General features: G+C 46.5%; 1 protein-coding gene across 2 annotated transcripts in view; it reads right to left on the bottom strand.

Moving 5' to 3' along the window:
- Positions 1–2,699: 2,699 nt before the first annotated feature.
- Positions 2,700–22,577, bottom strand: part of STAT6 (signal transducer and activator of transcription 6) — a 294,170-nt gene continuing 274,292 nt past the window's right edge. For both annotated transcript variants that reach the window (XM_040425717.1, XM_040425718.1), the window contains exons 20-22: positions 9,088–9,162; positions 5,417–5,518; positions 2,700–3,427 (exon numbers count right to left, since the gene is read on the bottom strand). In XM_040425717.1, coding sequence (XP_040281651.1) covers positions 3,283–3,427; positions 5,417–5,518; positions 9,088–9,162 — 322 coding nt within the window. In that variant the 3' untranslated portion in view covers positions 2,700–3,282. The remainder of the gene's footprint in view (positions 3,428–5,416; positions 5,519–9,087; positions 9,163–22,577) is intronic.

Raw genomic sequence — 22,577 nt, forward strand, 5'->3', positions numbered from 1 at the left:
GCTGGAGGCCGGCAACTCGCGGCGGGGCCCGATGCAGTCACTGTACTCTATTACACCGGGCCCCGCACAGCAATGTTCATATGTAATGTGTAGTCATGTACTCCTTATTAAAGTAGCGCAATCCTCTGTAGTAGTACTTATTATCAAACTACCGTAGCAGGCAGGCCGGCCAGCAGCGTAACGTCACTCGCTCCATCACGCGCCTGCTCCTCCTGCTTCAGTAATAAAGTTGGAGGAGCAGGCGCATGACGTTACAGTGTCCTAACCCCCCCTAACAGTGTCATCCACAGATTCCCCCATAACAGTGTGTCATCCACAGATCCCCCATAACAGTGCGCATAGGCGTAAGAAACGGGGGGGACGGATCCCCCCAGGAAATAATGCGGGGGGGACAGGTTTGGTCAAATTTCCCCCAGGCCAGCGGCAGTGTGTGCGGCGGTGGCGGGGCAGGCACTATGCGGCGGCGGGCAGGCACTGAGATGAGCGCTTCCATTGTGGAAGTGAAGCGCTCATCTCCATAGTGATCTGTTTCTGTTTGTATCGCCGTCCTCAGGACAGCGATACAAACAGAATGCTGTGCGGAGGAGCAGGGCAGGGAGGTGTGTCCCTTTCCTGTTCCTCTGATAGGCTGCCGGCACTACTAGGCCGGCAGCCTATCAGAGGCCGGCTTAGGCGGCGCGATGACATCATCGCGCCGCCTGAGCCGTACAGCGCTGGAGTCGGGACACAGGCCGGAAGAGGCCTGCATCGCATCGCTCCAAAGAGGTAAGTATAAGTGTTAATTTTTTTTTTTTAACTATATACAATACTGATTGGGGAATTTTGGGGGGCCCTGGTATTACTGGCACATGATTTGGGGGGTCTGGTATTACCGGCACATGATTGGGGGGGTCTGGTATTACTGGCACATGATTGGGGGGGTCTGGTATTACTGGCACATGATTGGGGGGGTCTGTTATTACTGGCACATGATTGAGGGGGTCTGTTATTACTGGCACATGATTGGGGGGGTCTGTTATTACTGGCACATGATTGGGGGGGTCAGTTATTACTGGCACATGATTGGGGGGGTCTGTTATTACTGGCACATGATTGGGGGGTCTGTTATTACTGGCACATGATTGGGGGGGCTGTTATTACTGGCTGATGAGAGGCGCCGGGGGGGGGGGGGGCTGATGAGAGGCACTGGGGGCTGCTATGAGGCATGGGGCTCTTATCTGAGGTCTGATTGGGGGTTATTCATATTGGGGTCTGAGCTGAGGTGTGATCTGAGGTCTTATTAACATTGGGGATCTTATTGGGGCTGTTAGCTGAGGTCTGATTAACATTGGGGGTCTGATTGATGGTCTGACCTGAGGTGTAATGAAAAATATTTTTTTCTTATTGTGCCCACTTCCAGCCCGGAGCCCAGCTGCCCAGAGCACTGATCCGGAGCAGCTTGGAGAAAAAGGCCTCACAGTCTCCCACACTCCTTCTGCCCGGCCAAGCCAGCCAGCACTCCTGAGGCCAAGCCAGCCAGCACCCCTGAGTCTTCAGAACTGTAAGTAAATTATATATAAGGGGAGATTATTGTTTCGGCGGGGGGAAGGGGGGGTGCCAGAGAAAGTACCCGGAATAACTGAAATATATGCCAAATGTTTGGTTAATTTCTGTGACCTGATAAACAAAGAACTGTTCATTTTGCATATTTTTTTGTTGTGAGATTTTTCACACACACACTTAAAATTTAACGATATAAGCAACTCGCAGTTTACTCAATAAGAATATACCCGGCGAGCAAAAATGCTGTCCCCCCCAGATTTTTGGGGGTTCCTACACCCATGACAGTGCGTCATCCACAGATGCCCCCATAACAGTGTGTCATCCATAGATGCCCCCATAACAGTGTGTCATCCACAGATACCCCCATAACAGTGTGTCCTCCACAGATGCCCCATAGCAGTGCGTCATCCACAGATCCCCATAACAGTGTCATCCACAGATTCCCCCATAACAGTGTGTCATTCACAGATCCCCCATAACAGTGCATCATCCACAGATCCCCCATAATAGTGTCATCTACAGACCACCATTAGTTCAAAACCCATCAAAAGCACACCTTTTAGTTCAAAATACTTTTTTTCTTATTTTCCTCCTCAAAAAGGTGCATCTTATCATCAGGTACGTTTTATAAAGCGAAAAATACGGTATATGGAAAAAAAAAATTAAATAACCACTGAGAAGTATATAGAAATCACCAGTAGATGGCTATTTTGCTCCTATAAATGGCTGAAGATTTTTAAACTATGGATTAATAATGTATATAATGTTCTGTTCCAAGCCAACCTGTATTTACTTTTAGCTTTTGTTGAAATAAAGATAAGCTAAGAAAATATAAAGTATTTAATAGGGTTTTTTTGCCTTCCTCTGGATCAACTTGCAGGATAACAGGCCGAACTGGATGGACAAATGTCTTTTTTTGGCCTTATGTACTATGTTACTATGTTACTAATAACCGATATATACAATATGGTATATACTGGTATGTGCTGCTGCTCATTTTTAAGGCAGAATATTCCTAATGATAAGTAATATGTGCAATGCTGTTTAGATCTGTCATGATTTATCTTGTTTTTCTAACCAGTCAACCATCGTAAAAAATGGTTTATGTTTGAATCCCGATAATCATTAGGCTTTGAAAGACAACACTCAGAGTCATGAAGTAACTCAATTTACTGGGTGATGCTGAAATATCAGAGGCTGTGACAAATCTTCATCCAACAGTCTCAGCCTGAAGAATTCTGGGGTATTGGAGGTCCTCCTACACACAGCCAATAAAGGTCAGATCTGATTGCCACGTTGTCGACGCCTACACACTACACCACAATCCGTAAAACCAAACCCATTGAATGCCAGAAAGATGTAGAGCAGAGAGGAGGTTGAGCTGTGTGGGCTGAGAATTCATTCTCACGCATTCCTAAAGCAAACCACTTGCATGCTGAATCACTTTACAGATTGTAATGCTGAAGATCCTGATAGTGGAAGTTACATTTAAGAAGTGAAGTTCATGATATCGTATCCTTATGACTGCAGCCTGTGGTAATAAATCCTAGAATTCAACAACTGTTAATGGTCATGACCTTGGTCGTAATAAGATTACAGCCCCAAGAGTCTCATAAAATCAGTATAACCCTTGATAGACTGATATATACAGTTATATATCGCGCTTGATAAGTGAAGTGCTGGATCTGGAGCAGTTCCTTCTGTCTTAACTAGATGTTCTGAACATCTCAAGAATACGTGTTAGAATTGTAGCAGCCCACAGTCAGTCTGTCCTGCATCTTCTTGCATGGGAGCTGGATCATTCATTATAGCTTGATTGAAAAGGGGCAGGTTGGTCATGCTGCTGTCATTGCTAAGGATATCCAGAATGTCGAAAAATTCCAATCTAAAAATAAGAGCTTAAAGTTAAAAGAAATTCCAGAAGGTTGTTTAGGAAAGGGGTAATTAGTTGGGTATATTTAACGCTTAACCAAGGGAAATAGGAAAAAAAAACGGAGACCATGTTAAAGTAGGAGAAAGACCTAGGTAAATGTGCAAGCTTCCATACATGGTTTAACCCCTTAGGGACCGGGCTCATTTTCACCTTAAGGATCGGGCCATTTTTTGCAAATCTGACCAGTGTCACTTTATGTGGTGATAACTTTAAAACGCTTTGACTTATCCAGGCCGTTCTGAGATTGTTTTTTCGTCACATAGTGTACTTAATGACACTGGTAAAATGGAGTAAAAAAAAAAAAACATTTTTATTTATAAAAAAATACCAAATTTACCAAAAATTTGGAAAAATTTGCAAATTTCCAAGTTTCAATTTCTCAATGGATCAATGAAATGGATCAGAAAGAGAAAATAGGCAATCAACATTAGAATGTTTCAGAGCATGTTTGACTGGGAGATTGAGTACAGAAATGCATGTTAGAGAGGATAGTAATGTTAAGGCCTTTTCACACAGGGCAGTCATCAGGCCAACATATATTCGTGCAGACACTGATTTCCAGAAAATGACCAGTGTAAAGGTGCAGCCAATCATCAAGTGAAAGCATCATTGATGTGGCACCCGAAATGAGGGGAGACTGGCCATAGACTCTACAGGGACATTTCCTAGTGGGACGATGCCCAGGGGGCCACCTGTGCGGTCCTCATGGCTGCTGGCCAAGCACATAATGATCTGATGCTTTCAGCATTAATTAATGCTAGAAGTATCAGGTACTTATGCACCTCACCTGGCCGACAGCTGAATACTCTGGTGAGGGCTGCAGTATTTTGTGCAGCATTGCAGCATTTGCCTCTGTTGAGGCAGTATTTTGTGCTGCGCTGTGCGATTTGGTTCTGCTAGGGTGGTATTTTTTGCTGCTCTACAGTATTGCAGGACCCACCCACTTCTGTTGTCCCTGCCTACTTGTGTTGCCCTGTCTTCTGTCAAATTGGACCCAGCTACAACAGGTCACTTATAGGTTATTTTCCAGGGCCACTTTAAGTTCCCAGTCCACCCCTGCCCAAAATCATTATTCCTGGGCAACAGATCATGAACATGGATTTGCTGCCCAGAAGCAACAGTGGAGATTTATCAAACTGGTGTAAAGTAGACTTGGCTTAGTTGCCCATAGCAACCAATCAGATTCCACCTTTCGTTTTCTAAAGAAGCTGTGAAAAATGAAAGGTGGAATCTAATTGGTTGCTATGGGCAACTAAGCCAGTTCTACTTTACACCAGTTTGATAAATCTCCCCCAATGAATATGTGAAGGTGAATGCTGCATGTAAATGCACCAGTCACCTCTGCTCAGGCAATTATCAGGAATGTGCAGTTTGCTATGATAATTGCCTCCTCCTTCGGCCCGTGCATAGGGGCCTTTAGAGGGTGTAGGGAAATGGAATATAAGTTACATACGTGGTGGGGGTGCAAAGAAGTAAAGAAACATTGGGGACGAATAGATCAGTTGGTAAAGAAAGTGATATACGATTTTACCCCAGGCCCTTTCTGTTAGGATATATTAACACAGCCTAAATTTTATGTGGATTTCAGTGCTTAAAAAACGCCTGCAAACTGCATCAAATCCTGCAGGCATGCAGTGGGGCTGCAGAGAAATTGACCACTTGATGCTAAGATTTTACACAGGTTACAGCCGACCCTACTGACTAAAAAGGGTTGTCCAAAGTGAGCAAACCTTCTAATACTATGGTCTCATTTATCAAAACTTGCATTCTTCATGAAGCACTTGTTAGCTACAATATATGGCAATGTTGCAGTATTTTTAAGGGTACCCAGAGTCCCCAAATGTGGTCAATATACTAGAAAATGTATCTGTTCTTCCATTTTTTCCCAAGAAAAGGAACAGTAGAGAACTGATAATGTATCAAAAAATTTTCTACTCTTACTCTCTGTGAAGACGATCTGTGTTAAAGGTTTGTGTTTCAGGGACATATGGTTGGATCCCCTGAGGACTTTCCACAACTGGATATACAGGTGATTGTATAAACCTACAAGAAACACACAGGAAGATATTATTTACCTATTTTTTATCATTTACATGCATTACTATTTTTATATCGAGTACTTTATCTTTTATACAATAATAGCAGAAGGACCCAGCTTCGCACGGGTATATTTCATCTATTTCATTTTATTTTTCCGTGTGTCGTAAAAAGATATCAACAGTTTCCCCCATAAAAGTGACCTCTACAGTGCCCGCCCCTTTAACAGTAACCTCCATAGTGCTCGCCCCTTTAACAGTGACCTCCATAGTGCCCGCCCCTTTAACAGTGACCTCCATAGTGCCCGCCCCTTTAACAGTGACCTCCACAGTGCCCGCCTCTTTAACAGTGACCTCCACAGTGTCTGCCCCTTTAACAGTGACCGCCCCTTTAACAGTGACCTCCACAGTGCCCGCCCCTTTAATAGTGACCTCCACAGTGTTCACCCCTTTAACAGTGACCTCCACAATGCCCGCCCCTTTAACAGTGACCTCCACATTGCCCATCCCTTTATTAGTGCCCGCCCCTTTAACAGTGACCTCCACAGTACCTGCCCTTTTAACAGTGACCTCCACAGTGCCCACCCCTTTAACATTGACCACCCCTTTAACAGTGACCTTCATAGTGACCGCCCCTTTAACAGTGACCTCCACAGTGACCGCCCCTTTAACAGTGACCTCCACAGTGCCCATCCGTTTAATAGTGGCCCCTACCCCCCATGCATGTAGCAGTGTAGTTGTGCCGTCATACGTTATATGACTGAATATTTAAGGACCTGCGAACTGCTAAAACCTGTGATCAGTTGTTATGGCAACCTGGAGTAGAACCTATTAGCTTCCATTGGCTGAAAAGGGACATGTGACCTTGTGTATGGCAGTTTGTATATGAATAGAAAGCCTTGCAGGCTTGTATTGGCTAATGCAGGTCATTTTTTTGCGAATATCTCAGGAACGGTACGTCTTAGAGAGTGTAGATCCAGTCTAAAACCTTTCTGGACACCTAATGTACCTATGTGCCAAATTTGGTGAAGATCGGTCCAGTCGTTTGGTCGCGCATAAAGAACGTCCAGACAGACAGATGTTTAGACAGACAGAAACTCATTTTTATATATATATAAGAGATAGGGCAGTATACATTGGTGAGAGAGATCCTGATGAAAACTCAGAGTCACTTACTTGGTGACTGAGCCCTTTAACTCTTTCCTGCTTGTACTATTATGTCACTGAGTGCATGTAGTAAAAGGGCATCTATCAGCAGATTTCTCCCTATGAAACTGGCTGACCTCTTGCTTGTGCGCTTGGCAGCTGAAGGCATCTGTGTTGGTCTCGTGTTCATGTGAGCCCGCATTGCTGAGAAAAATTGAGTTTTAATATAAGCAAATAAGCCTCTAGAAGCAATGGGGGCATTGCCATTATACGTAGAGTCTTAGCTTTCTCTGCAACTGCCGCACCCTCTGTACTTTGACAGGACCAGGCAGTGACTACACCTGCCTAGTGCAATTGTAACAGGTCAGACAGCTTCATAGGTATAAATCTGCTGACAGATGCCCTTTAACATCCAGTGACCTAATAGTACGTCATAATTAGGGCTGCAGTAAACGATTATTTTAGTAATCGAGTATTCTATCGATTATTTTTTACGATTAATCGAGTAATCGAATATGAAAAAAATAATAGACTGTTTTCCTTTATAAAAACTCAGACCCCCTGCCATTAGTCCCCAACACCCTTTGTTCCCCCCTGTGCGATCAGCCCAAGTGCATCAGTTCCCCCCAGTGCCATCAGCTCCACTATCCCCCAGTGCCATCAGCTCCACTATCCCCCAGTGCCATCAGCTCTCCCCACCCAGTGCCATCAGCTCTCCCCACCCAGTGCCATCAGCTCTCCCTCACCCCAGTGCCAACAGCTCTCCCTCACCCCAGTGCCAACAGCTCTCCCTCACCCCAGTGCCATCAGCTCTCCCTCACCCCAGTGCCAACAGCTCTCCCTCCCCCCAGTGCCATCAGCTCTGCCCCCTTGTGCCATCAGCTCTGCCCCCATTGTGCCATCAGCTCTGCCCCCATTGTGCCATCAGCTCTGCCCCATTGTGCCATCAGCTCTTCCCCCTTGTGCCATCAGCTATGCCCCCTTTTGCCATCAGCTCTGCCCCCATTGTGCCATCAGCTCTGCCCCCTTGTGTCATCAGCTCTGCCCCCTTGTGCCATCAGCTCTGCCCCATTGTGCCATCAGCTCTGCCCCATTGTGCCATCAGCTCTGCCCCCTTGTGCCATCAGCTCTGCCCCATTGTGCCATCAGCTCTGCCCCATTGTGCCATCAGCTCTGCCCCCATTGTGCCATCAGCTCTGCCCCCATTGTGCCATCAGCTCTGCCCCCTTGTGCCATCAGCTCTGCCCCATTGTGCCATCAGCTCTGCCCCATTGTGCCATCAGCTCTGCCCCCTTGTGCCATCAGCTCTGCCCCCATTGTGCCATCAGCTCTGCCCCTATTGTGCCATCAGCTCTGCCCCCATTGTGCCATCAGCTCTGCCCCCATTGTGCCATCAGCTCTGCCCCCATTGTGCCATAAGCTCTGCCCCCATTGTGCCATCAGCTCTGCTGCCATGCTCCTCCTGACTGCCGGATTGCACAGCGTCCCTGGTTTCTATGACGCTGTGCACTCCAGGCGCCTGGCCTTAGTTGCGCCCCCACCCCCTCGGTTTCACCAACTTAGCTTTCCAGCAGGGGCGCTGCCGACACTCCATAGTCCTGCGCTGCTCTGCCCCTGACGTCACACAGTGCGTCAGGTCACGGCGTGCGTACGTCAGGAGGTCAGAGCAGCTCGGGACCATGGACGTGCTGTGGAGTGTCCGGAGGCCGCCTGCTGGAAAGGTAAGTATTCCAAGCGCCGCGGGAGACCACGGAGCGGGAGTAATAGCAAGCGTTTCACTCCCGCTCCGTGGTCACATGACACAAACGAATCTTTGATGCAAAAAATTTGCATCAAGGATTTTTTTGTGTCGAATTACTCGATTTAATCGAGTAAATCGTTTCAGCCCTAGTCATAATGATGGTGTGGGTTCAGGAGCTGGGAGCCCCATTGGTTGTGGGTTTTTGTATTATACAGTTGGCATCTTTTTCTCATTGCTGGGATCAGAGATAACTCTAATCCCAACAGTTTAAACCTTCAGATGTCACAGTCAATAGTACTGCACCTCCCTGGGCATTAGACAGAGGGAGGGAGCTCTCTCTGTCTTCCAAATGGCACCCTGTGATGGGCAGATGGGCCAACCACTGAAACCCTTTTCCCAGGATGAAAAAAAGTAAGTCCTTTCTTTATATTTTCCCTAACTGCTGAATCCACTTCTGGTTATGGTTTAACAAAAAAGTGCATGAAAAAACTGCATAAAAAATGCTGTGAAATGTTTATAAAAAAACAAACGCTATGTGTGGAACCACCCTTAAAACGCAATGAAAATCATTTCAAATGCATAGCAGTGTTTAAAAACACTGAAATATGTATAAAAGAGGTCCAACTGTGCTTTAAATATCCTATACATTTTGAATATAGTAAAAATATAAACATGGTGACTTTACTCACCTGGAATTAGGAAATAGTGCGTGCTCAATGTGATACTGAGGGGACTGTATTAAGGAAGGCGTTCCCATAGGCTGACTGAAATATAAATGAATAGCAGTTAAAATAAAAATGGATAGATAGTTAGATAGATAGATAAATAGATAGATAATAGATAGATAGACAAGAGATAGATAGATAGATAGATAGATAGATAGACAAGAGATAGATAGATAGATAGATAGATAGATAGATAGATAGATAGATAGATAGATAGATAGATAGATAATAGATATATAGATAGATAGATAGATAGATAGATAGATAGATAGATAGATAGATAGATACAAGATAGATAGATGTTCTGCGGTAGTTCCAGCACCGGGAGTCACCACTCACCAACAGAACTGCACAGCTTCATTCATTGGTAGGGGATGGAGATGGTTACTGCAGTGCTTCTCCTACTAAAGCGAATGGGAGCAGCGCTGCAGTGACCAGATTTGTCCACTACATAATAGACGAAGCTGCGCAGTCCTGGTGTGAGGTGCTGGTTTTTGGACCTCCGCCAATCAGATATTGATGGCCTAACCATCAATAATAACAACCCCTTTAAATTAAAAAATTGTATTAAAAAAAAAAACATTCAGGCTGTAATCCTAATTTATTTCTTTATTCATTCATCCCCCTGATATGCAGTTTGTATCCTAGTTTCAGACTTTTCTTCCAGTAACACATACTGAATGTAAGTTCTCTGTGTCCAGGATGCTGCTGCCCTCTCCAGCTCTTATGGATCAACACAGCTTCATTCATGAGGGATTTTTTCTCACTTATATTGACAGTCACTAATATGACTCTACTCCTTTTTCCTGCAGAATCAGCAATATGTCTCCCTATCTACAGTACATAGATACGCAGCCTGTGTGATTCAACCCCCGCTGCAGACTGTAATACGTTCTCTCTGCTCTCCATACAACTGTAACTTACAGATGTAAGCAGAAGCTGTTAAAGGTTCTGTAGTGACATAACCTGGCTCTGAAGGTCCTTATGTCATAAGATCAGAAAAAAGCTGTTCTTGCTCAAGCATGTGTGTGTGTAACATCCCAGAGTGGTGTTACCACTTCTGCACCCTGCTACTGTCTTTATTGGTCTAACTTCATGTCATCTTGTGTATTTATTCCAGGTCCTATCTTGTTATGCAACTGTTATGTTCACATGTAATGTGTCTGGTTCACCAGCAGGTGGCAGCAAACACGGCAGAGCTACAGTCGTGGGCAAAAGTTTTGAGAATTACATAAATATTGGAAACTGGAAAAGTTGCTGCTTAAGTTTTTATAATAGCAATTTGCATATACTCCAGAATGTTATGAAGAGTGATCAGATGAATTGCATAGTTCTTCTTTGCCATGAAAATTAACTTAATCCCAAAAAAACCTTTCCACTGCATTTCATTGCTGTAATTAAAGGACCTGCTGAGATCATTTCAGTAATTGTCTTGTTAACTCAGGTGAGAATGTTGAATAGCACAAGGCTGGAGATCATTATGTCAGGCTGATTGGGTTAAAATGGCAGACTTGACATGTTAAAAGGAGGGTGATGCTTGAAATCATTGTTCTTCCATTGTTAACCATGGTGACCTGCAAAGAAACGCGTGCAGCCATCATTGCGTTGCATAAAAATGGCTTCACAGGCAAGGATATTGTGGCTACTAAGATTGCACCTCAATCAACAATTTATAGGATCATCAAGAACTTCAAGGATAGAGGTTAAATTCTTGTTAAGAAGGCTTCAGGGCGTCCAAGAAAGTCCAGCAAGCGCCAGGATCGTCTCCTAAAGAGGATTCAGCTGCGGGATCAGAGTGCCACAAGTGCAGAGCTTGCTCAGGAATGGCAGCAGGCAGGTGTGAGCGCATCTGCACGCACAATGATGTGAAGACTTTTGGAAGATGGCCTGGTGTCAAGAAGGGCCGCAAAGAAGCCACTTCTCTCCAAAAAAACCCATCAGGGACAGATTGATCTTCTGCAGAAAGTATGGTGAATGGACTGCTGAGGACTGGGGCAAAGTCATATTCTCCGATGAAGCCTCTTTCCGATTGTTTGGGGCATCTGGAAAAAGGCTAGTCCGGAGAAGAAAAGGTGAGCGCTACCATCAGTCCTGTGTCATGCCAACAGTAAAGCATCCTGAGACCATTCATGTGTGGGGTTGCTTCTCATCCAAGGGTTGCTTCTCATCCAAGGGTTGCTTCTCATCCAAGGGAGTGGGCTCACTCACAATTTTGCCCAAAAACACAGCCATGAATAAAGAATGGTACCAAAACACCCTCCAACAGCAACTTCTTCCAACAATCCAACAACAATTTGGTGAAGAACAATGCATTTTCCAGCACGATGGAGCACCGTGCCATAAGGCAAAAGTGATAACTAAGTGGCTCGGGGACCAAATTGTTGACATTTTGGGTCCATGGCCTGGAAACTCCCCAGATCTTAATCCCATTGAGAACTTGTGGTCAATCCTCAAGAGGCGGGTGGACAAACAAAAACCCACTAATTCTGACAAACTCCAAGAAGTGATTATGAAAGAATTGGTTGCTATCAGTCAGGAATTGGCCCAGAAGTTGACTGAGTGCATGCCCAGTCGAATTGCAGAGGTCCTGAAAAAGAAGGCCCAACACTGCAAATACTGACTCTTTGCATAAATGTCATGTAATTGTCGATAAAAGTCTTTGAAACGTATGAAGTGCGTGTAATTATATTTCACTACATCAGAGAAACAACTGAGACAAAGATCTAAAAGCAGTTTAGCAGCAAACTTTGTGAAAACTAATATTTGTGTCATTCTCAAAACTTTTGGCCACGACTGTATACTTAGATAGAATGGAACTTACCATTCCATTCTAACCCCCCTCTGTGGAGAAGTGGGCGAGTACCACTTCCTGCAGGAAGGGTGCGGACCAGTTTCCAGTTAGTCTAGCTTATTCCCTGTTAGGGGACAGGTGTGCAGGGGCAAGTCTCTGCTGAATGTGCCCACGCCAGCCAGAGCACCTTAAGCTCTGCTGGCCATGGAGGCCAAAGCTTGAAGCTTCAGGAGCCAGGAACGTTCCCTGGCATCACCTAGAGTCAGACTACAGAGAGAAAGTGCAGCTTACAGAGGAAGCCAAGTTACCTATTAAGGCTGTCAGTACATCAGAGAGAGAGAAAGCAAGCAGTGTTATTGAAGAAGCCTGACAGTTTAATGCTAAAGCCTGCTGGGACCAAGACAAAGCTTGAAGATGGTTTCTGATGAACGTTTATTCAAGTAAAGCTTCTGTTCAACTACATACTAGGTCTGGACTCAATCTTTCTTTCAAATCCCTCAATTATTCCCCCAATTTATTGCTTCGGAGCCTGGGGTCCAGCGGTATCCAGGTAGGAGCACCGTGACACACATAGAGAGATATTTTAGGCCGCACTATACCACTCGGCAATTCCTAAACCTGGGATGCTACATAGAGGCCCTTGGGGCGCGGCCTCCCATTGCATGTGCAGAGTAGTTCCTGGGGATAATATGGTTTGCTTCATTCTTCCAAGTAAAGACTTGCTGGATTTACACGCTCCAACCACCCGGCAAGTGTGTTCCTTCCTGACAATTGGCTGCTCGTTCAGTTGAGGTAAATGTAGCGGTCACCTCCACTGTATAAGGTCGAGTGATGGCTACCGCAATCGCTCATCCTCATACAGATGCATTCTGGGCAGCACAGTACTATTTAGACCAGAGTTGCCCAACTCCAGTCCTCAGGGCCCTACCAGTCAGGATTTGAGAATATCACACAGAATGAACATCTGTGGTAAGTCCTAAGGCAGGGCTGGCCAACCTGCGGCTCTCCAGCTGTTGTAAAACTACAATTCCCATCATGCCCTGCCCCAAATATAGGCTGTCTGTGCATGCTGGGAGTTGTAGTTTTGCAACATCTGGAGAGCCGCAGGTTGGCCATCCCTGTCCTAAGGCATTGACACTGATTATATCACCAGCTCAATACTAAGGGAATCCTAAAAACATGACCGGTATGTGGGCCCTGAGGACTTTAATTGAGGAATATTGATTTAGATGACACAATCTGCTGCCCAGAAACGATTATTTACTTGTCTGCATTAATGACAAATCCAGATTTCGTTTTATTTACATGGCGAAATTCCAGGAGAGATTATCCCATGAGAAGAAGGCATTGCTACCGCTTTTAGCAAAGATGTTCCAAGCTTTAAATAAAGCTGCTTACTCATAAACAGGGTAATATAAACCATGTTGTGTGAATGCAGCTAGCAAAGTAAACTATGAATACTTTCTGTCTAGTTGCCATAGCTCTGTGAAGCCTTGTGCTAGATAGTCAAAAAATGCAGCTCACCAATAATTTATATCAATGAATAGATGTCATGTGCACTGGGGCAAATTTTGTATCCAAAATATCCCACTTTTGTCATGTGTGGAACCATTGATTTCAATGGATAAGTGATACGCAAGATGCGGCCAAAGATAGGGCATAGACCATGACGGGGTATTGGTTATTCTCCGCTCGCCCTCCTTGATCCATCACTTACTAACCCCTGACTCCCCCCACCCCCAACCCGATCCCCATAGGCTGGCCTTGTCAGAACCCCAATAATCCACGGACACCAGGTTGGATTATATCGGCCACAGCAGCCGTTTTATTACAAACACAAACATAAATAAATAACCTTTTATTTTCCACAAAACATAACCTTAAGATATATCCAACTTATTCCCAACATATCCCTGAGTAACACGGGGGAGGTCCTGGAAGCCCCAAACCTAGGAATTTTTCGCAAGTATCTTTGAGCCGACTTGCCCCCAGCCGTTAAGCGCCAGCTCGGAGGCACCAATGCCGGCTCGCCCAAATTCCGCCACAACCGACCACCAGCCATAGCAGTCCAGCCCCAACCGTGGAGCCCTCCCATCCTCGTCACCTGAATCTCTCCAACTTCAAGGACCTCCCACCACCACAGCCGGCATGACAAATTCAGACCCATGATCTCCACACCCTCCCTCCCCTCAACCTCCTCCGTCCCCGCGGCTCAGTCTCCGGAAAAGGAAAGAAGGGTGGGTGGGTGTGAGCTCCGTTTCACCATAAAATGGCCTCCTTCTTCCCCAGACCCTCGCCTATTTAACCCCTTGCTCCACACCCCCCATCACTTAAACTAGCCAATCAGCTTCCCTGGGGGCTCCCTCAAACCAGCCCCCCATCATGTTCGCCTCCCCTAAAGGCTACGCCCCCCAGTCCGGCTCTTTCTTGACGGGGTATTGGTTATTCTCCGCTCGCCCTCCTTGATCCATCACTTACTAACCCCCGACTCCCCCCACCCCCAGCCTGATCCCCATAGGCTGGCCTATTCAGAACCCCAATAATCCACGGACACCAAGTTGGATTATATCGGCCACAGCAGCCGTTTTATTACAAACACAAACATAAATAAATAACCTTTTATTTTCCACAAAACATAACCTTAAGATATATCCAACTTATTCCCAACATATCCCTGAGTAACACGGGGGAGGTCCTGGAAGCCCCAAACCTAGGAATCTTCGCCAGTATCTTTGAGCCGACTTGCCCCCAGCCGTTAAGCGCCAGCTCGGAAGCACCACTGCCGGCTCGCCCAAATTCCGCCACAACCGACCACCAGCCATAGGAGTCCAGCCCCAACCGTGGAGCCCTCCCATCCTCGTCACCTGAATCTCTCAAACTTCAAGGACCTCCCACCACCACGAACGCACAAGCTTGACCCCTTAAGCCTGTGCATCCCTCCACATCCATAGAGCTGTCTCTATGCCCTCCTGTATCGCCAGACACCACATGTCTATCCCCACTGCGTTCAAGTGAACGCCGTCAGACCGCCACTAATTTCCTCAACGGCTGCACTCCCAAATCGTTGCCCCCCACGTGCAACACCAACACATTCGGCACCCTGTCCAACCTAACAAACTTGTGGACCTCAGGCAACACCCCCCCACACCATTCCCCTACGCCCCAACCATCTTGCCAGCACTACCGACCGATCAAACCCCAACTGTTGACCATCCGGCTGAACCGCTGCCCGGATGGCTCCCCAGAAAATGTACGAGTGACCCATTAACAAGATTAGCGCTGGGTCCGAATCTGTAACGAAATAATAAGATCAAAGAAGCATACCATAGGGGATAAAACAAAGTAAAACGCAGTATCACAATCGATCTGGTCGTATATATGATCTAAAACGAATCGATTCCCACCTCCCTATATGCTTTATCACGTCCTGCCCCTGTCTAGCCGCCTCCGTCGCTGCCCCGATTCTAAAGGAGTGGCTAGAGTAACCCGCTAGCTCTATGCCCAACTGCCCTAGACACCGTTTGAAGACCGCTGTGAATTGGAAACGGGAAAGGAAAGACCCATCCGCATGCACCAAGAGAGGGGAAGTTGTCCCCTTCACCTCGACCCTGTACTCCCTCAAGCAGTATACCTGACACATTGAACAACCCGGGACCGCGAAAAGAACAACTTTGCGACCTCTTCCCTCCCCATCAGTTTTTAATCTTCTAATATGAAATTCCACCCTATGCGGAAAGAGGTCCACATCATCCCTCAACAGGCCTCCCAGTCTCTTAACCGACGGACAAACCAATTCACCCAAACGCAATGCCCCAAAAAAAGCCAGTGAAAAAGCCAACTTAAACAAACTCAACTCCCACGGCGAGGCACAGACGTCGACTAATTGTTCCCCCAACCTTAAAAGCAAAGCAAAAGACACTGGCCTACGATCATCCTCCCCCGACTGAGAACGCCGCCAACCCTTTAAAGCCCTCACCACCAGAAAAGACTTGGTGACGTCCGGCAAATTCCTGAGGCGAAAACCGAAAGCCAAACCCGAAATGCAACTATTAATTCTAGAGATAGACCACCCCTCCTCTCTACAATGCCCAATGAACAACAGCATCGGAATTTCGAAGTCATCTGTCTCAACACCCAACCTGGTCTTCCATTCTTCCCAGCATTGCCATGCCCTATTGTATGTCTCCCAAGTATCGGGTGCGAGCGAAGCCCGTATGAGACCCGCTACGGTGTCTACAGGAGTTCCCATAGGCAACTCGGGCAGTTTAGCCTGCGTTCCTCTGCCTCTGGGGCCAACTGGCGGAAACGCTCCCACTGTGAACGAGAGAGAGCATCAGCAATACAGTTATCGACTCCTGGTACGTGCACTGCTACCACCCAAGCATTGAGTGACAAACACTCCAAGACTAGCCTCTGTAATAGGCGCACCACTAACGGTGAAGAAGCCGACAACCCGTTAATCGCCTGTACTACACCCATGTTGTCACAGTGGAAATGGACCTTCTTGTTCCTAAAATCCCTCCCCCATAACATTACTGCCACTACAATGGGGAACAGTTCCAGTAACGCTAAATTCTTGACCCAGCCTCTCTCCACCCAGGTATCTTGCCAACCACCCGCACACCATTGACCCCCACAGTAGACCCCATAACCGCCTCCCCCCACAGCGTCGGAAAAAAGGTCGAAATCAAAGGTGTCCACCACGTCACCGATAAACATTTCCCTGCCATTATAACATTCCAGAAACGATGCCCAAACTTGCAGATCCGCCCTCAGCTCTTTTCCTAGCCTAATGTAGTGGTGCGGTGCCACCACCCCCGCCGTTGCCGCCGCCAAACGCCTACTAAATATTCTACCCATGGGAATGATCCGCATCAAACGTGGTATAGACTACCGAACACAGGGTCGGGTCAATACCGTCGTTGACCGACGATCCCTTTGGAAAGGAAAGATGTTGAATCAGGCGAAACGTATTCGCCTCCTTCTTTGGGACCACCCCCAGTGGCGACAAACGCAAGTTCTGCAAAGGTGGTTCCAAAAACGGGCCAGCCATCCTTCCCAGTCTAACTTCCTTTTCCAACTTTTTTGTAACTACATCTGGGTGCTCCCTTGCCGACTGCAAGTTCTTCCTAAGCAGCACCGGCCCAGATGGAATAAACAGAATTTTATATCCCACCGAAAAACCTTCCCGCAACAATTGTGCAGCCCCCCTATCCGGATATCTAGCGAGAAACCGGTCCATCTCTTGCAGACGCACCGGTGTCTCCCCCTTTTCCAGAACCCTCGCTCCCCCTCTGCTTGGCCCCTCTAAAACACTGCGTGGTTCCGTGGGACCCACCACAATTGGAACATTCGTGCTTGAATTTGCACTTAGCTCCAAATTTACACCCCTTTCATTGAATAGAAAGCACAATCCCTTTGCGGATGCTGCCGTGAATCCGGATTGTCCCCCCGCCCCTGATTCGCTCCGAAAGGGCTGGCCTGACCTAATCGGCGCCATCACTTTTAGCCACAAAGCAATGTCCCGATGGCATCCAGGTAACAAAAAAGCGCAGGGCAGCACTCCGGCGCTTTTTCCCTTATCACACTGGCCAATATCGCGAATGCCTGCAACCAGTTAGGGAACGTCCGCGGTATCAGTCGATACCTACGCTTCTCCTTGTCCTCCCTCTTGCCCTCATCCTTTCGCGCCCTATCCAAATTGAATTTGTCCAAAGGGAGAAGGGAAAATATGTCCACATACTCCCCTTTCCAGATGCGCTCCCTAACCTCCTGCTTCAAATGTGCCCCCAATGGGCCCTCAAAACAAACATAGACTTCACCCTTTGCCCTATCGTCTAACCTCATTATATCCTCCTGTTCGGACCCGCCTGCCTGCGTTTGCACCGACGCCGAAGTACCCCTTGAAACCACCGTGGATTTCCCCGAAGCTGGCGGCCCCCCCGTGGCCACCCCCACGCCGGCAATGGCCCTGATGTTACCGACCCGTCGATGCCCCCCCCAGGCCCCCCAACTGCAATGCAGGATTTCCCGCCGCCCCCAAATTAGCTAGCAACCCCACTACACCCCCCAAAAACTGGCCCACCCCCTTACTTAAGTCTGACTGGGGCCCCCCAACCCCTCCAGACACTAACTGACATAAAGGTCCCCATGGTGTCTCACCTGGCTACCTGGGTGCTGTGACCCCATCAGCCGAAGGTCCTGAATCCCGATGCTCGGTCCTCTACGACGGTCCTGGCACAGTGAATTCCCACGGATGTCCCCTGGCCGGGCTGGGACCAGGGACGTAATCTTCCGGATCTTCCCTGGATACCTCTTGCGCGGCAAAACCTTCTTCGTCAACTTGCCTGGCCGGCGAGGGCCTGCTGCCGTGGTCTGCAGCAGCCTCATGCGCTCTGGGATACTGGTCAAGCCTAATCCACATACAGGGGCCTAATCCACATCCAGATCCTGGAGAGGGCCTGCCGTACCTGGTCCTGAACACAAGGTGGCGCTGCTGGGCTGCAGAAGAGGCCTCCTGTGGCCTGCATGTGGGCTCCGCCTACTGGCCGGATTCCTCCCACGCCTGGGCGCACTGGCAGGAGCGGCACCCGGCGCCTGCAGGCGTGAAGAGTCCTGGGAAACAGGGCTCCGTCTTCGGCGCTGAGCCCAAGGGGAGGCAAGTTCTGGGCTGAGGCGCGCCGCAGCCTGGACCGCCGCGGCCGGGATGCAGTTGGCTGAGGCGGAGTGGGTGCCTCAGCCGCCCCTCTGAGCCGTCCTGAGATCAGCGATGAGCGTCCATGGTGAGTACCGATGTGCACAGCTCCGTTTCACCATAAAATGGCCTCTTTCTTCCCCAGACCCTCGCCTATTTAACCCCTTGCTCCACGCCCCCCATCACTTAAACTAGCCAATCAGATTCCCTGGGGGCTCCCTCAAACCAGCCCCCAGTCATGTTCGCCTCCCCTAAAGGCTACGCCCCCCAGTCCAGATTTTTCTGGAAGCAGACGGAATGGCTTTTATTTGCTTCCATGAGCTGCTGGGTCTGTGCCTCAACGTCGCGAAGGATAGAACATGTCCTATCCTTGGCAGCATCTTGCGGATCAGGGACCATTTGAAGTCAATGGGTCTGCACCGCGGTGCGTGGTGCACACGCCAGTACCCGTGTTTTGTGGATCCATGGTTTGCGGTCTGCAAAAAGGACAAGGCCATCACGCGATCGTGTAAATGCGTCCTAAAAGCAGCAAAAAAATGACCACCACTACATACATCTTACATGTAGTTGTAAAAATAATTACTATTCGAAATATTCTAAATGTTTTAAAATTAAATTTAGACAGCAAATAAAATGTAAACAAAGCAAACAGAATAGAAAAATGGGTGTCCAACAAACAATTCTATTACATGCGTATTTCTGCAGCATCCACTATCAACACTAGAGACATGCTCTATATTAATGTAAGCAATTCAACCCGAAAAATCATAAAATAAAATGTAAAAAGTACAATAGAACATATTGTTTCAAATTCAGGGGATAAATATAGAAAACTGTTGAGCGCAACAGCATCACTAGTGCTATATTATAAGGCAATTCAAGCACTTATGTCTGTTTATTGTGCAGCTCTTCATACGATTGTGTCTTTACTGTACAGCTCTTCAAACGACGGTGTTTATTGTACAGCTCTTCATGAAATTGTGTGTTTATTGTACAGATCTTCATACGACTGTGTGTTTATTGTACAGATCTTCATACGACTGTGTTTATTGTACAGGTATTCATACGACTGTGTTTATTGTACAAATCTTCCTACAACTGTCTGTTTATTGTACAAATCTTCATACGACTGTGTGTTTATTGTACAGCTCTTCATACGACTGTGTGTTTATTGTACAAATCTTCCTACAACTGTCTGTTTATTGTACAGCTCTTCATGCGACTGTGTGTTTATTGTACAAATCTTCCTACAACTGTCTGTTTATTGTACAGCTCTTCATACGACTGTGTGTTTATTGTACAGCTCTTTATACGACTGTGTGTTTATTGTACAGCTCTTTATACGACTGTGTGTTTATTGTACAGCTCTTCATACGACTGTGTGTTTATTGTATAGGTATTCATACGACTGTATTTATTGTACAAATCTTCCTACAACTGTCTGTTTATTGTACAAATCTTCCTACAACTGTCTGTTTATTGTACAAATCTTCCTACAACTGTCTGTTTATTGTACAGCTCTTCATAAGATTGTGTCTGTTTATTGTACAGCTCTTCATACGACTGTGTGTTTATTGTACAGCTTTTTATACAACTGTGTGTTTATTGTACAGGTATTCATACGACTGTGTGTTTATTGTACAGCTCTTCCTATGACTGTCTGTATTGTACAACTCTCCATACAGCTCTTGCATCTGTTTATGTGAATGCACAATTTATATTTCTTGACAATGCCTTTAAGTAATATGATGCAGTGAGCTGTGAGAACCAATTAATTTGGCTAGACAATTGATATTCCTAATCTATACTGAAAGGCTCTAGTAGATAATTGATACTGTCCCAACCACTGCTGTAAATGGATAATTTATTGTCCTACAAATAAGCTCTATAAGGACTCGGACCCGGACGTTACTTAAGGACCAGGTCCGCGGGGCTCTGGGGAAGGATCGGGGGGGAATCGCAGCACCATGCCTGCTCTTAACGGCAGGCAGCCATGTCATAGAAACATAGAATGTGTCGGTAGATAAGAACCATTTGGCCCATCTAGTCTGCCCAATATACTGAATACTATGGATAGCCCCTGGCCCTATCTTATATGAAGGATGGCCTTATGCCTATCCCATGCATGCTTAAACTCCTTCACTGTATTTGCAGCTACCACTTCTGCAGGAAGGCTATTCCATGCATCCACTACTCTCTCAGTAAAGTAACACTTCCTGATATTACTTTTAAACCTTTGCCCCTCTAGTTTAAAACTATGTCCTCTTGTAGCAGTTTTTCTTCTTTTAAATATTCTCTCCTTTTACCTTGTTGATTCCCTTTATGTATTTCAAAGTTTCTATCATATCCCCTCTGTCTCGTCTTTCTTCCAAGCTATACATGTTAAGGTCCTTTAATCTTTCCTGGTAAGTTTTATCCTGCAATCCATGTACTAGTTTAGTAGCTCTTCTCTGAACTCTCTCCAAAGTATCAATATCCTTCTGGAGATATGGTCTCCAGTACTGAGCACAATACTCCAGATGAGGTCTCACTAGTGCTCTGTAGAGCGGCATGAGCGCCTCCCTCTTTCTACTGGTAATGCCTCTCCCTATACACCCAAGCATTCTGCTAGCATTTCCTGCTGATCTATGACATTGTCTGCCTACCTTTAAGTCTTCTGAAATAATGACCCCTAAATCCCTTTCCTCAGATACTGAGGTTAGGACTGTATCACTGATTTTATATTCTGCTCTTGGGTTTTTACGCCCCAGGTGCATTATCTTGCACTTATCAACATTAAATTTTAGTTGGGCAGCATGGTGCCACCCCACCCCCCTGCAGCTCCAAGCGATGCGATTGGACAATCAATGAGACCAGCACATCACAGCGCAGGAAGCTGTCAGAGACATGGGGGAGGGTCGGGAGGAGGTCAGGGAGAGGTGGCAGGTGCTGAAAAAGTCAGCATCAGTCACCTCCGAGGTGAGGCAGGGGACACCAGTGTTTTGGGTCCCCTGCCAGCGCTGATATTGGCTGGAACAACGCTCCAGCCAATGGCAGCGCTATAGCTGAACAGGAAGAGTCAGAACTTCCCTGCATGCAGCCATTCTAGCTGGTGACTGCATGCAGAGAGGTTCTGTGCCTTTCTGTGCTGCTTGTGGCTTGCTGGGACTTGTGGTGCAACACCACAGCGTTTTAACCCCTTTCCTGCTGAAAAGAAGAAGAAGAAGCTGAAAAGAAGAAGAAGAAAGAAAAACATCTGAAATAGCTGCACAGATGTTTTTTTTTCATTTGCAGCTGTTCCAGATCTCCAAACCACGGGACATCCTAAAACATGTAATGTGAAAATGGCTTACTGTAGCTTAATGTACCATAATGTCCCTAAACCTCAATCAATTGCCTTGAAACTTTGCACGACCTAAGTTCCCAGCTTCCCAAACCTATCCTGGAAGTTTCATGGATTTTGGCTACCCACAAGGCAAATGAGTGACATTAAGCTTGTTTTTTGGGGTGCTTAATGTGGCTTAACGTACAAAAAACAACTTACCACTAGATGTTAACCGATTCCCCCCAAACTTCCTATACTACAAGACTCTGTCTATACCAACATATTCTGAAGATTTTGGGTCATTTGAGAAAACATACCAAAAGTTATTCACATTAAACTATTTTATTACCATCCTAAAACATTTAATGTGAACAGCTTAATGTAAAAAGAGCTTAATGTACCATAATGTACATACAGTAAACCTCAATTTATTGACTTCAAAATTTGCACAACCTAAGTTCTCTTATTGAGTGACGTTAGGCTCGCATAGCCCCTACTACCTTTTGTGCAGCGGCTATTAGAAATGTAAAGGATTATTCACAAAGCTAGCCGCAGGATCAGCCATAGCTCCGGCTCAGGTCTTAGTCTATCTTGGATGTGGTGGCGCATTGGGGATCCTAGCATGCATCTGTGGTTGCTGGGCCTCCAATTAGTCCCTGCATCTT

Source organism: Bufo bufo, chromosome 3 (assembly GCF_905171765.1).
Source record: "Bufo bufo chromosome 3, aBufBuf1.1, whole genome shotgun sequence".
NCBI lineage: Eukaryota > Metazoa > Chordata > Amphibia > Anura > Bufonidae > Bufo > Bufo bufo.